This window comes from Vigna unguiculata, chromosome 7 (assembly GCF_037176805.1).
Source record: "Vigna unguiculata cultivar grain cowpea cultivar isolate G323 ecotype 2 chromosome 7, ASM3717680v1, whole genome shotgun sequence".
NCBI classification, from domain to species: Eukaryota; Viridiplantae; Streptophyta; class Magnoliopsida; order Fabales; family Fabaceae; genus Vigna; species Vigna unguiculata.
In genome coordinates, this window is record NC_140798.1 from 39,780,241 (window position 1) to 39,795,092 (window position 14,852).

General features: G+C 41.4%; 1 protein-coding gene across 1 annotated transcript; it reads right to left on the reverse strand.

Annotated features, from left to right (window-relative positions):
• Positions 1-7,185: 7,185 nt before the first annotated feature.
• LOC146884867 (uncharacterized) lies at positions 7,186-8,547 on the reverse strand. Its single transcript, XM_085676056.1, has one exon. The coding sequence runs from the start codon at positions 8,545-8,547 to the stop codon at positions 7,186-7,188; it is 1,362 nt and encodes a 453-aa protein (XP_085532182.1).
• Between the last annotated feature and the right edge of the window lie 6,305 nt (positions 8,548-14,852).

Below are 14,852 nucleotides of genomic sequence, written 5' to 3' on the forward strand. Positions count from 1 at the left end.
ATCTTATCTTATCCTTATATATGTCAATTAAAAAAAAAATTATGTCTCATATTTAAATATTTCTATTATTTTTTAATATTTTTATTTATTATATATTTTCCTTTCACGTGAGAATGTTTAATACTCTCAACTTAAGTGTTTAATATCATAAACCTTTCATTACTATGTAATATCAAAAAAAATATTATTTACTTATTAATATTCATTTTTGTTTCATTTAAAGAACTCTTTTCTTTCATTAAAACAATTTCCGCTATTTCTAAACCATTGAGTATGTATGTTGATATTTGAAAAGTTTGTCTAGATTTCTAAGGTATTTTTCATTTTATCATACCCTTATATATATATATATATATATATATATATATATATATATATATATATATATATATATATATATATATATATATATATATATATATATTGTACCTGATCGATACTATTTAGGTGCGGAACCAGACGGTCTTAAGTACCCTCTGTGTCGAACCTCCTCCTGCTCCTTCCTGGACTCCTCCTGAGCCTCCCAGCCGTCTGCACTCCGAGGGTGGGGGTACCTGCAGGCACTCCGACGCTCAAGTTAGAGAGTGATTGATATGAGTAGCAGTAGGTTAATCAGAAGTGTCTTTACCTGTTCACTAGGCCTTAATTTATACTAATTTCTTAATGGACCTGTTATTAATATTTGCGGGCCGTTTGTATTTGAGGATCGATTCCTTCCTTTTTGATTGAGGTTGCACGTATCAGCTCTTTCCATTCCAGAGTTTGTTCATCTGTACATATCAATTCCTTCCTTTCTTGGCCGTCTGTATTTTTCCAGTATCATCTCCTTCCTTTCTTGACCGTCTGTATTTTTCCAGTATCATCTCCTTTCTTTCTTGAGGTTGGATGGCATGATGCCCCTCTGTAACGTGCTTTCGGCCTGCTGCCCCTTAGGCCGGGGTGTACTCGGCCACGAGGACGGGAAGTACACGGCCACGCCCTTACTGGGCTGCCAGCGCTGCGCTGGAACCAAGCCCTCGTGGTTGGGCATCGCGTGGGGATGCCCCTATCTGGACCGGGATGATCCCGGCCAGATTTTCTTCTCATTGGGCCAAGTACTACTCGGCCATGTACGTACACCAGCCCCCCTAGGCTCGTAATGAACGAAGTTCACAAGAGGCTATGATGTGCTGCCTTTGGAAATGGTGCCGAGACGTTCCCAACCATATGCCTTTATGAGTCTTGTTTTTATTACGAGGAAAGGAGAAAATATTAACTTGGCTCGCCGTTCAAGGCTGTCTTGTCATAATGAGGTGGTTTAGGTGGGGAGTTTTAAAGGAGATGTGCCGATAACCGTTGGATGTAGCGAGATTTTATGGTGATGAGGGGGCTGCTTTTGTGAGAGTGATCCACTATAAATAGAGGTGGGGTCCTAACATTGTGAGACAAAGGAGTCATTTAGGAAGTGAGCCACCACCAGCCTAGTCCTTCCCGTCTGCGCTATCTCAGGTATGTCGTCCTCCTCTGCTTATTATCTTTCCAGTAGGCATAGCGACTCTGAGGAGGAGGGGACCTTGTCGATTCCCCGTGTAGTAATAGCTTGCAGAGGGATGATGAGGACTCTGTGGGTGCCGAGGAGTTCTCGGCCCTGCGTCATCCGGGGTACGAGTGGGTAGACCCCCGGGTGAAACTCCCGCTGTCTAGGTTTCGTAAATCTGCCGCCATAGTTGATTTTCGTAAGAAGTATGATATTCTAGCTGATACAGTAGACGATCGTGTTATTAATGTAGAGCGAGCCAGGAGTGGGGATAGTGTGTGTCATGGTCGAGAAGGTCATTCGCACGACTTTTTCTTCATGTATTCTACCTTAATTTCTGATTTGCATGTGTGCCTTCCCTTTGATGATTTTACGATGGGAGTGCTACGGGTGCTGAATGTAGCTCCCTCCCAGCTGCATCCTAACAGTTGGACGTCCATTCAGGCATTCCGACTAGTCTGCCGAGTGTTCCATTTGAGACCCTCCCCTCAGGTTTTCTTGCAGTACTACTGTACGCGTCTAGGGGATCTGGTTAGTTGGTTGTCTCTAGTGGGTCAAAGCCACCAGTGTCTACTCGCGTCTTACACGCAATCTTTTAAAAGGTTTAAGACTGATTTCTTTAAGGTTGTCATCCGGTCCGCTGGGGCTAGATACTTTTACTTTGAGAATGGCGAGCCCAAATTCTCGTTCTACTGGACCAAACATCCTACCCCCTATCGAGTTTGGCCGAGAGCATCCCTTACCCAGGAGGATCTGTATGTGCTATCTTATTTGGACCAATTGCCCACGAAACTCTCCTCCAAGAAAATTATTGGTGTGTTTAGTTCCTCTCGTCCGCGCGACGATCTTTTCGGTATGTATGTTCGTTTGACTTCACATAGAGATGCGTCTGGTATGTTTGGTCTAACACTTATTTCGTTTTTTGTAGATATCATGGCTGCTGCTGGTCCCTCTGGCAAAGAAGTCTTTCTGGAGCTGAGGAGGAAAAAATTGGAGGAGGAGAAGAGGAAAGGGAGTGAAGGTGCTAGCCGTGCTCCCGCGGAGGCGCCTTCCCAGAAGGGCGACATGATGCCTCCGGCCGCGGCGAAGAAGAAAAGCAAGCGTAGGGATTGTGCCGCAAGGCCGAGTACTCCTCGGTCATCCTCCCCCAAGAAGTCTCGAGGCACTTCCTCTGTTGACAGTGCGGCTGATGCTTTGTCTGTGATGTTTGATGCACAACTCAACATTAACCAAGGCATAGAGGTTTCCTTATCGTCGGAGGAGGCTGAGATTGTTTCAGCCATGCGTCCTGAGACTGTGTTGTACGCGCTGAATGAATTTCACGCCAGGGCGATGGTGATGGGTCGCCATCTGAACACAGTGTTAAGCCAACTGCCAGAGACAAGCAAACTAACTGCTGAGATAGAGAGTTTACAGAGGGATTTGGCCGAGTCCAATAGCAGGAGACAAGAGGTTTCACTTCAGTTGGGAAGTGTAAAAAATGAACGATCTCAGCTGCTAGCAGAGCGTAATGTTTTGAAGGCGCGCTGCAGGGATTTTGAGAAGAAAGATGAGGATTCCCAAGCGGCTTTGGAGCGTCTAGAGGAGGAGCTGGCCGCTGAGAAGAGAGATTATGCTGAGAAGGCCGGCCGGATTTACCAATTGGAGGGGTACGTGATGTCCCAGCACGAGGAGGGTTTCCACAAGGCCCTGCGCCAGGCTGCTCACTACTTCAACTTTGACGCTGGAGATGAGCGTTTCAATATTGATGAGGATGTGTACCAGGGTTCCGTTATGGCTGTGGAGGACATGCCTGTGGCTGAGCAATAGAAACCTACCCCGGAGGATTGATATGTTACTTTGTATTTTCGTACTTTAAAAACTGTTTCGCGAGTTTTACTTTTCTATTTGCTGGACATGTATTAACACACATTACATGCTCGAATGTGGTGCTTTGAACTTTTATTTTAGTCTTTTGTGTTTGCATCTGTTGCGTGCGCCTTTTTGTATGTTGCTATTTGTATTTGCAGGTGAAGGTGAGATGCGTTTTGGCCACCTTGGGCCGTGATGTGGCCGACCACCATTGGCCGGGATGTGCTCGGCCGTACCTGGCCGGGATGTGCTCGGCCACTTCTGGCCAGGATTGCGTTTTCTTTAACGTTTTCTGCTCCTTAAGCTTTCGTTTGTGTATTTATCTTAGGTTTTGGCTTGTATGGGGGGATCATCTAGGGCGATGAAGCTTCCTTTCCCATTGGTATAGGTATGGGGGATCATCTAGTTCGATGAAGCTTCCTTTCCCATGAGAGAGTGTGAAATTTTGCTGGTTTACTTGTTCTTGATCAAGATATATGTTTTTGACAATAAACACGATAATTATAGGAGAATGAAATGATCATGCTTTATTTATAACTATGATGCCTCGTCAAAACCTTCTTGACCAAAAACCCTCCTTAGGGAAAAAAGATCAAGGTAGGAAAGAGTACATCATTTATTGCGCAATCGAAATCACAAAAGAGTCTGAAAAATAAATGTTTGGCAAACTAACTGTAATAAAACTTGAGATGTGAGGCGTTCCAGGTGGCCGGGACAGGGGCGCCGGATAGGTGCTCCAACCTGTATGTGTCGTTCCCCACGGCTTCGTTGATTCGGAATGGTCCTTCCCAATTGGGCGAGAACTTCCCCTCGTGCTTCCGAGCGGCACTTGCCATACGCCATACTAGATCTCCCTGGTGAAAAGATCGGGGTTTGACTTTAGTGTTATAGCGGCGTTGAGCCCTTAGTTTAGATGCTTCCTCCCGAATGCGAACTTGATCTCGGAGCTCTTGAACCAGGTCCAGGCTTATTAGCATACTTTCTTCATTAAGACGTGCGTCGAACAGGCGGCGCCGTAAAGAGGGCTCTCCAATCTCGACTGGAATCATTGCGTCCACTCCATATGCTAAACAGTAGGGTGTCTCTTGTGTTGTTGACTGAGGGGTGCAGCGATAGGCCCATAGGACTTCTAATAGCTCGTCAGCCCACCTTCCTTTGGCATCTCCCAACCTCTTTTTAAGTTCTCGCAGTATGACCTTGTTCGCTGCTTCGGCTTGCCCATTTGTTTGTGGGTGTTCGACTGAGCTGGTTATATGCTGTATATGGAGTCCCTTATAGAACTCAGCTAGCCCCTTGTCGATGAACTGTCTACCATTATCCGTTATGACGATGCTTGGTATGCCAAACCTGCACACTATATTCTTCTAGACAAATTTTTGTACCTGCTGGGCCGTGATCAGGGCCAGTGGCTCCGCCTCAATCCATTTAGTAAAGTAGTCTATAGCTACCAACAAGAATTTTGCCTGACCTTTCCCTGGGCTGAAGGGTCCTAGAATATCCATGCCCCACTTGGCGAAAGGCCAATGGGAGGTAATACCGTGCAACTCCTCTGACTTGAGATGTATCATATTACCGTGCTGTTGGCACAGGGCGCACTTCCTTACGTACTTCTCGCAGTCTTCCTTGATAGTCGGCCAATAGTATCCTGCTCGTAATACCTGAGCTGCCATGGTTCTCGATCCTGAATGTAAGCCGCAAATTCCCGTGTGTAACTCTTCCATGATATACTAGGCTTGGTGGTTTGTGACGCATTTTAACAGAGGGTTGGAGAAACCCCGTTTGTACAATTCTTCACCAACCAAAGTGAATCGAGAAGCTTTCCTGCGCATGATAGGGTCATCAATTCCGTCTGTGTCACCGTGCTGAATGAACTGTATAATGGGAGTCATCCACCCTTTCTCCTTTGGTGCGACTGTCTCAGTGGTATTGCATTCTGCCAAAGTTACAGTAGGACGGTCGAGTGTGGCATGGATCACTGTATGATGTTGTCCCTTGACTTTGGTAGTTGCTAACTTTGAGAGCAAGTCGGCTTTGGCATTTTGGGCTCTATCAACATGCTTTACGCTTGCTGCTCTGAATCTGTTCAACATGTCCTGCACAACGTGATAATATCGTAATAGGAGGGGGTCCTTTACCTGGAAAGTGCCGTCCAAGTGTCCTACGACCAGTTGTGAGTCGGTTCGGCATGTCACTGTATCTGCTCCTATGTCTGCTGCGAGGGTCAACCCTGCGATCAGTGCCTCATATTCTGCCTGATTGTTAGAGGGTTTAAAGCCAAAGCGCAAAGCTTGTTCGAGTAGTAAATCATTCGGTCCTTGCAAAACAATCCCAGCGCCCCCGCCTTTCGCGTTTGAGGAGCCATCCACCGACAGGATCCAACCTTCCTCGCGTACGTCAGGATCTCCCGTTAATTCGTTGACAAAATCTGCCAGGCATTGCCCCTTGATCGGCCCTCGGGCTTCACATCGAAGATGATACTCAGATAGTTCCACGGACCACCCGACCATTCGGCCGGCGAGGTCGGGTCGCCTCAAGACTTTGTGTATGGGGTAGTCAGACTTGACTATTACCTCGTTCCCCTGAAAGTACGGTCGCAGTCATCTGGTTGTTATCACAAGTGCTAGGATTACCTTCTCCACTGTCTGGTACCGCAGTTCTGCATCATGTAGGGCTTTGCTAACAAAGTATACGGGTTGCTGGTCCCCTGCATGATCTTGTACAATGGCCGCGCTGACAGCATTGGTAGAGATGGCTAGGTATACTAACAGGGGTTTCCCCTTGCTAGGCTTTTGTAGTACTGGAGGAGAAGACAGATATTCCTTTAGTGACTGGAAAGATTGCTCGCAAGCCTCATCCCATACGAATTTTTGTGCTTTTTTCAGGAGCTTCAGCATCGGCTGGATTCTATCTGCTAATTTAGGCATAAAACGTGACAACGCAGTTAGCCTTCCTACCAATCTTTGTATCTCCTTGATGTTGGATGGACTCCTCATGTTGACGACCGCTTGGCACTTATCGGGGTTGGCCTCTATTCCCCTGTGGGTTAACATGAAACCCAAAAACTTTCCGCCTGCAACCCCGAAAACACACTTTTCTGGATTCGTCTCATGTCATACTTCCGTACAGCTGCCAAGACCTCCTCCAAGTCTTTGACGTGTTGTTCGAGTGAATCTGACATGACTACCATGTCATCGACGTAGACCTCCATACATTTACCGATGAGATGACGAAACACTTTGTCCATTAACCGCTGGTATGTGGCGCCAGCATTCTTTAGCCCAAAAGGCATGACTTCATAGTAAAAATTAGCCTCTTCCGTGATGAATGCCGTTTTTTCTTTGTCGGGAGGAAACATTGGAATCTGATTGTACCCAGAGTACGCATCCAGAAAACTGAGCACCCTGTGTCCAGTTGCACCGTCTACCAGTCTGTCGATGCTTGGGAGAAGGTATGTGTCTTTAGGGCACGCTTTGTTGAGGTTGGTGTAGTCTGTACACATCCGCCATTTTCCATTTGCCTTTTTTACCAACACTACGTTGGCTAACCAGGTCGTATAGGTGACCTCCTTGATGAAGCCTGTTGAAATTAATTTATGTACCTCTGCTCTGGCTGCTTCCCTTTTTTCTCCACCCATTTTTCTTCTCTTCTGTGCAACAGGCCGAGCTTCCCGAAAAATAGACAGTTTGTGACTGGCTACTCTTGGGTCGATGCCTGGCATGTCAGCCGCACTCCAGGCGAACAAATCAACGTTCCTTTGTAACACTTCCCGCATCTCGGGGGTCTCTACAAGTGTCCTGCTTACATGGGTGTATCGCTGTTCATCGAAATGGAATTTCTCTGTGCTTGATTGGTTCCACCCTCTCCTCGCTGCTGACCCGAGGATCCAGGTCTACTTCTGCTTCCCCTGGGACCTTCTCAACGTTATTCACAGCTCGTCTGGGAGGAGACTCGGGTCTTTCTCTCAGGCTATCCGCGTAACACCTGCGAGCAGTTGGTTGGTCTACATGCACTGTGATTATGTCTCCTGAGGCGGACGGAAACTTCATGGCCAAGTGATATGTGGAGACTACTGCACCAAGCGTATTCAACGAGGGTCTCCATAGCAAAATATTATAAGAGGTGTGAGCATCAACAATAAGGTATCGGATTTTTACCGTTCGTGTTACCATTCCTGTTCCGAACTTGGTGAATAAGTCGACGTAGCCTTTCGTATTCACTCGCTCCCCTGCGAAGCCCACGATCGGCTCTGAGTATTGCTGGATCTCTTCTTCTGGAATTTTCAGTTTCCTGAGAGTGCCCCAGTATAGGATGTCCACCGAACTACCTGGGTCCACCAGGGTTCTCCTGACCGCGAAGTCCTCGATCTCTACTGATATCACCATTGGGTCGTCATGCTGGGGGTCGATCGCTTGGAAATCGTCGTCTCGAAACGTGATGGGTGGCATGTGCCGCCTGGGACATACTGTCACGGCATTGACACTCTGGATTGCTCGCACATACTTCTTTCTTGCAGACGTAGTGGCTCCACCTCCCGCGAAACCTCCGGAAATGTAATTGATTACTCCTCTTAGTGGCCTCTCTCTCGTATCCCGCTCCTCATCTTTCTTGGGTTCGGCCCCTCTGCGGGCGTGGTCTCCTTCCCTATCTCGGTACTCTGACGTCCTTCGTGGTCGCTCCTCGTAGCGCTTTTCTCGTTCTCCCCTTGAGGAGAATCCCCCGCCTTCCCGCTTTACGAATCTTCTTAGGTGCCCTGCCTGTATCAATTCCTCGATTTTGTCTTTCAAGGTAAAGCATTCCTCTGTTGTGTGCCCATAATTTCGGTGATACCGACAATGCTTGGTGGTATCGGCGTTCGGGGGAGTCGGGGCTGTTATCAAATCGGTGTTCAGTGCTTCTTCCAGAATTCTTGCCCTGTTGGACACGAGTGGTGTGTACCTGTTGTATTTCGGCTGTCTAGAGTCTTTGAACCTGTGGCCGGATCGGGGCGCTAACGCTCGCTCCCTATCATGGTGCCTTTTCTCATGTGTGTCCGATCGAGTTGTATTGCGAAACTCTTTCAATTCCTCCATCTGCATGAATTTTGTGGCTCTGGTCCGAAGTTCGTCTAGATTGTTCACGGGCTTCTTGCATAGACTGTCAACAAAGGGGCCAGGTTTCAGCGCTGTGATGAGGTGGTGCATGGCGACCTCAGGATTCAAATTGGAGATATTCAAGGATATCTTTCCAAATTGTTCCATAAACTCTCGCAGAGACTCTCCTTTTTCCTGTCATATATTTACCAGTGCCAGGGAAGTAAGGTGGTGTGGCTTACTAGTGGCGAACTGTATGCCGAAACGGGTGGCCAACGTATCGAAGCAGTCAATAGAGTTGGGCGGCAACCGTGTGAACCAATTGAATGCAGGCCCTTTTAGGGATGTTGGGAAAACACGACAAAGGATTGCGTTGTCCGAGGTATACAACCCTGCCTGGGTGATGAAAACATCCACGTGCTCCTCTGGATCAGTAGTGCCATCGTACTGGCTCATAGTTAACCCCTTCCAGCGCGCGGGAAGTTCCGCTTCCATGATTCCGTCCACGAAGGGGTGGCGTCTGGCTGCTCTGGGCCTTGCTTCTGTTTGGTTCGTGGCGGTTTGTGCTCGGGACTCGTCTCGTCCGGTACCATCCCCTCCCCCTTCATTGCTGCGGGATTCCTCCCTATGGGGGGGATTCTGCTCAATTTGCGCTCGCATCCATTGGTTCTCCTCTCTTAGGGCATTCAACTCTTCCTGGTTCTTGCGCCTTAACTCTTCCAACTGGCGATTCATCTCTCGTTGCATCTCTGCTGCTACTGAATTATGCTCGACTGCTGCTCTTGTCGACACCATCCTACTTGAGAATTGTCTGGTCCCACGGTGGGCGCCAATTGTACCTGATCGATACTATTTAGGTGCGGAACCAGACGGTCTCAAGTACCCTCTGTGTCGAACCTCCTCCTGCTCCTTCCTGGACTCCTCCTGGACTCCTCCTGATCCTCCCAGCCGTCTGCACTCCGAGGGTGGGGGTACCTGCAGGCACTCCGACGCTCAAGTTAGAGAGTGATTGATATGAGTAGTAGTAGGTTAATCAGAAGTGTCTTTACCTGTTCACTAGGCCTTAATTTATACTAATTTCTTAATGGACCTGTTATTAATATTTGCGGGCCGTTTGTATTTGAGGATCGATTCCTTCCTTTTTGATTGAGGTTGCACGTATCAGCTCTTTCCATTCCAGAGTTTGTTCATCTGTACATATCAATTCCTTCCTTTCTTGGCCGTCTGTATTTTTCCAGTATCATCTCTTTCCTTTCTTGGCCGTCTGTATTTTTCCAGTATCATCTCTTTCCTTTCTTGACCGTCTGTATTTTTCCAGTATCATCTCCTTCCTTTCTTGAGGTTGGATGGCATGATGCCCCTCTGTAACGTGCTTTCGGCCTGCTGCCCCTTAGGCCGGGGTGTACTCAGCCACGAGGACGGGAAGTACACGGCCGCGCCCTTACTGGGCTGCCAGCGCTGCGCTGGAACCAAGCCCTCGTGGTTGGGCCATCGCGTGGGGATGCCCCTATCTGGACCGGGATGATCCCGGCCAGATTTTCTTCTCATTGGGCCGAGTACTACTCGGCCATGTACGTACATATATATATGCAATTCAAATACTATATATGCAGATATAGAAAACATACAAAGTTTCTAAATTCAATTAATTTATATTTGTTCAGGATCTAACGTACTCGCCTAGCGTATCCTCTCATTGGGCAAAAGACATTTTTCGACCAACGACCAGGTTGTTCGCTCAACGAGTATTTCAGTGGGAGTCTAGAGGAAATATTCTTTAATAATTCGTCGAATGAGTGGGGCTCGTCAAGCGACTCGCAAATCAGTGAACTCTTTATTCATAATTCGCCCAACGACCTCATAAAGTGAGCCCCTAACTTGTAACTCACCTAGCGAACTCATACTCGTCCAACGAATCTGCATAATTCTACATATCAACATTCTGCAAAATTTTGCAAATCAGCTTTTGACTTTGAATTCGCCTAAGAGTCTGCATAATTATGCATACTCAAGCCAATACAAACAACCCAAAAACCTTTTCAGATGCCCATCACATATAAAAAATCAAGTATAGTACAAACATCGATACCAATTGACCTAATTGTAGTATTAAACATGAACATTTATATACAAACAAAATTAAAACACTTAGATTTTATAGCTTTTACATATCACATATCATTCAACGGTTCAAATAAAACAATCAATCACGGTTCAACCATACCATCTATAATTCTAACATGGTTGTAACTTAAAAATAATGAAATCAATTTCTCTTACATATTATCCTGTTTAGACAACTCTATTAACGCCAAAACACCTCTAACTCTACAAAATACTCTATTTACACATAGAAACATCACAAGAATGACCAGGGCACACCCGTTATGATCATTGGTCAATAGAGACTCACACTGATGGTTAAAACTTCGCATGGAAGTGGAAGCTCACATACAACAGGAAACAAAAATAGACCAAAAAGATGGCAAAAACTTAACTTACACGAACGAATAAACTGGTCTGTCCAATTTGAAGAGCTCGTCCAGATGATCAATCCTACTATCTCAATTCTTAAATCAAACGACCATGAAGACAAAACTCTTAAAGAGAAGCTAGAGAACTCTAAAAAAGTGATTTTTAGATAGATTATGTATTTTTAAATTATGAAACTCGTTTATAACAAAATTATTTATACTAAAATTTTTTAATATTAAAATAATTGAATCTCACTATTTTCAAACCATCATCACTTCTAAAATGTTATTTTCTACGATTTTACAAAATTAAAATCTCAAAATGCTTCTAAAAAATGTTCTACATTCTTGTCTATTATACATTTTAATTATATAATAATAAATTTAAAAATATATTCACGGTTAAGTATAATCATAATTATATGCGAACCAGTTTTTTTTGTTAGAAATATTTTAGTTACCATGAAAATAAGAAACAACAAAATGATAATAATTCATTTTAGCCAGTGTATTGGGCCTCCATGTACGGAGTTTATGGGCTTTCCAAATGTAATACCCCGAAGGCCTTTATTTAGATATATGCTCCCACAAAAAGAATACTAATTTTCTGAATCCCAATATAAAGCTTTTTTCATTTTTTTTTTATTTGCGTTTCGAGCTTGTGTTCCGTTTTTGTGAATATTGGTGTTTTACTATCCCAGATTTGGTGGCCGATAGGAGCACGTGAACAGAGTGGTATTATTAGGTTATTGTCGTAGCTTTAGCCTCTGTTTCATTTATATCCAATTTTATTATGTTTGTTTTGGCAGAGAAAAGAAATAACATATATAAATTTAAAGTTGTGAAAAATAATGAAATTTGAAGTTATATTATACGAGGAACATAGAAAAAAAAAATAATCAAAGAGAAAAAATACTTTAAATACACAATTATATCCTACATGTCTGTTCACTTTCCCAGCTAAATAGATACTAAAATAAGATAAATAATATCATGAGTTCTTTTCTTAAGCTCCTACTCTTCAACTATCAAGCATATTAAAGATTCAAAGCCCATAATAACATACATGTTTGATGAGAACGAAGTTATTAAGTATTTGTATTTTAAATATAAATATACAATAATAAACTATATATAATTGTTATATCTTTTAATATAGATCGCCACACCTCAAAATACTCTGTATAATTAATCTTTTTCGTAGGTTATAAAAAAATACAATCAAAATCTTGGTTTACAAATTTATCTTTTCTTTTTACGCCAGATTCTATCCAACTAAACAAACAAAAGTTTATTTTAAAAAAATACAATTATGTCATTGCTTGGTTGAGATGTATTTTAACGTTTCATTAATAATAAGTATTTCTGAAATAGTTAACCCTACATATTCAGGATCAAACTCAAAGCAACACATTAATGTTTAATGACTACACATTAAATATTGACACTTTACATAAGGATGACAATAGGTCGGGTCGGACACGGATAGTGCCTACCCGCAACCCGACTGTCAAAAAAAAAAAAAAATGCTCGTTACCCGTCCGTTTACCCGTCGGATATCCACTTAAAAAATACCCAAGGATATTTTTAAAACCCGTGGATACCTGATACCCGCAAATATTTAAAAAAATATATATTTTATAAATTTTTTAATATAAAATTATAAAAAAAATATAAATTAAATTAAATTATAATTATAATTATAATTAAATTTGACATAATATACTATTACTTCTAATTTTAATTAAATTTAACTTAATAAAATATAAATTTATTTTTATTTTTATTTTTTCGCGAGTAACAGGTACCCGCAGGTATGGATAGTATGATACCCGTACCCGACCCCATTTATAAGCGGGTATTAAAATATTCGTTACCTGTTATCCGCGGGTAATAAATACCCGCGGATAATAACTATCCGTCGCGGATTTTATTCGCGGATATCCGCGGACATGGATATTTTTGCCATTCCTAACTTTACATATTAATATGTGAACAATAATTTTTTATATTTTAAAACTTATTCTTGGTTATTAGATATTTTTTAAATTTACAACTCAACCTTCTCTCCACAATATAATTTTAAAAAAAAGTTATTCCATATTTCAAATTTGGTTCATCTTAAAGTGAATTAGATTAGGTTTACTAATATTTTTTGACTTAGTCTGTAAATCAAATTGACTCATTTTAATATGTATAAGTATTTGTTATAATATTTTTGCTAGATTTATCCAAATATCAAGATAAGAAATATATAAATATTTTATTTTTCATTTATTTTTTTAGTCATTGTGTAATATATTATTGTATTTGAATTTCTTATATTTTGTACATGTTAGAGAGTAAGTGGCATTTCCATGGATACTTAATCGACCACGTTAACATAACAACTCTAAACACCTCTTTTGGTAATTGGTAATTTATATGTAATGTTAAATTAAACATTGAATTCAACCACTCTTAACACATGTCTGACATTATATGTTTCTCTGTCTTGTTGACCTGACACCTTTGTTGACCATGGCAGGTCTCTGCATTGCAACTTGCAAGGATAGAGGAAGAGCGGGAGCCAAAGACAAAAGTTTAGTAAAAAACCCACAAATATTCATTCATTTCTTGCATTTATTCAATTCAGGATTTAGAATTACATTGTACTAATATATAGTAATAACAAGGGTTTAATATGTTTTGTTCTTCACGTTTCAATGAAATTTGGAATTAGTCCCTATTTAAAATTTGATATCAATTTAGTCTTTTATCTTTATAAATGTGTGAATTTAGTCTTTCTTATCTATTTAACATTTCAAATGCATTTTATGATAATATTTAAGTTAACATTGAAGCGAAAGTGTATTAAATAGTGTAAATAATTCAAATACTATCATGAAATACTCTTGAAACATTAGATAAATTGACCAAAATTTGATAAAAAAGACTAAATTCATACATTTTTAAAGATAAAAAACTAAATTAATATCAAATTTAAAACAAAATTAATTTTAAAATTCATTAAGAAGAAAAAAAACATATTTAAACCTACTTGAATCATAAAATATCGTGCACATTTATATCATTTGTTGTGCTTAGTCAAGTAGGACCTATGAGCCTTCTCCAACATTTTCCATCAATCATGTTACCTGTCTTGTCCAACTTCGTACATACCTGTGATGTGAATGTAATGAGAGATTATCAATCCATCTCACTTCTTCCAACCCAAATGTTTCTCATTAATCACAAATCAATTTTGCAGCAAGTCATAACATGAAATAGACTACACAACACCCAATCAGAACAGAAAACACTTTTTTTTTTCGGTCACTACTCATCCGGAACAGTGAATGAAACTATATTTTATTCCGTGTTGCAATTTGTTTCTTACTCTATTCAATCTCAGAACATAAATAAAGCATACAAAACTCGTGCCGATATTAAATTATCCAATCAAGTTTTAAAAAAACAATCTGACACGTCTCTATTATCACAATTGGTCTCAATTTAAAATTTAAAATATTAAAAATATTTTTTTAAATGTCAGATAGGTACCAAAATATATAGTACGATTTTATTCTCATAGTTTAAAATCTACTTTTTTTCTTCTTCAAACTTTTACCATCTGAACAATACATTATATATTTAATTAAAATTAAGTTAAATCCCCTTTTGTAACGTGCTCAGTCTGTGGTTGGTTTTCTCTTTTCCTAACTGTGTTTTTCTCCTCAGTTCTTTAGTATATGTTTATCAAATGATGTTATTGTCCATCACCACACACACAAATAATTAATTAATTGATTAACAAAAAATGCTAATGCAAAGACAAACATTTGTTATGACAAGAACATAAAATTGTTTAAGTTTTCCTTTTTTTTTTTAAACAATGTGTAAATCATTCCTCGTGATTTTGTTTATGCCCAATTATGATTTGAAGTTTGTATACTTAAAAAT

Bases quoted from the DNA above. Each gene is read 5' to 3' on its own strand.
- LOC146884867 (XM_085676056.1), bottom strand. From the start codon at position 8,547: ATGCACCACCTCATCACAGCGCTGAAACCTGGCCCCTTTGTTGACAGT.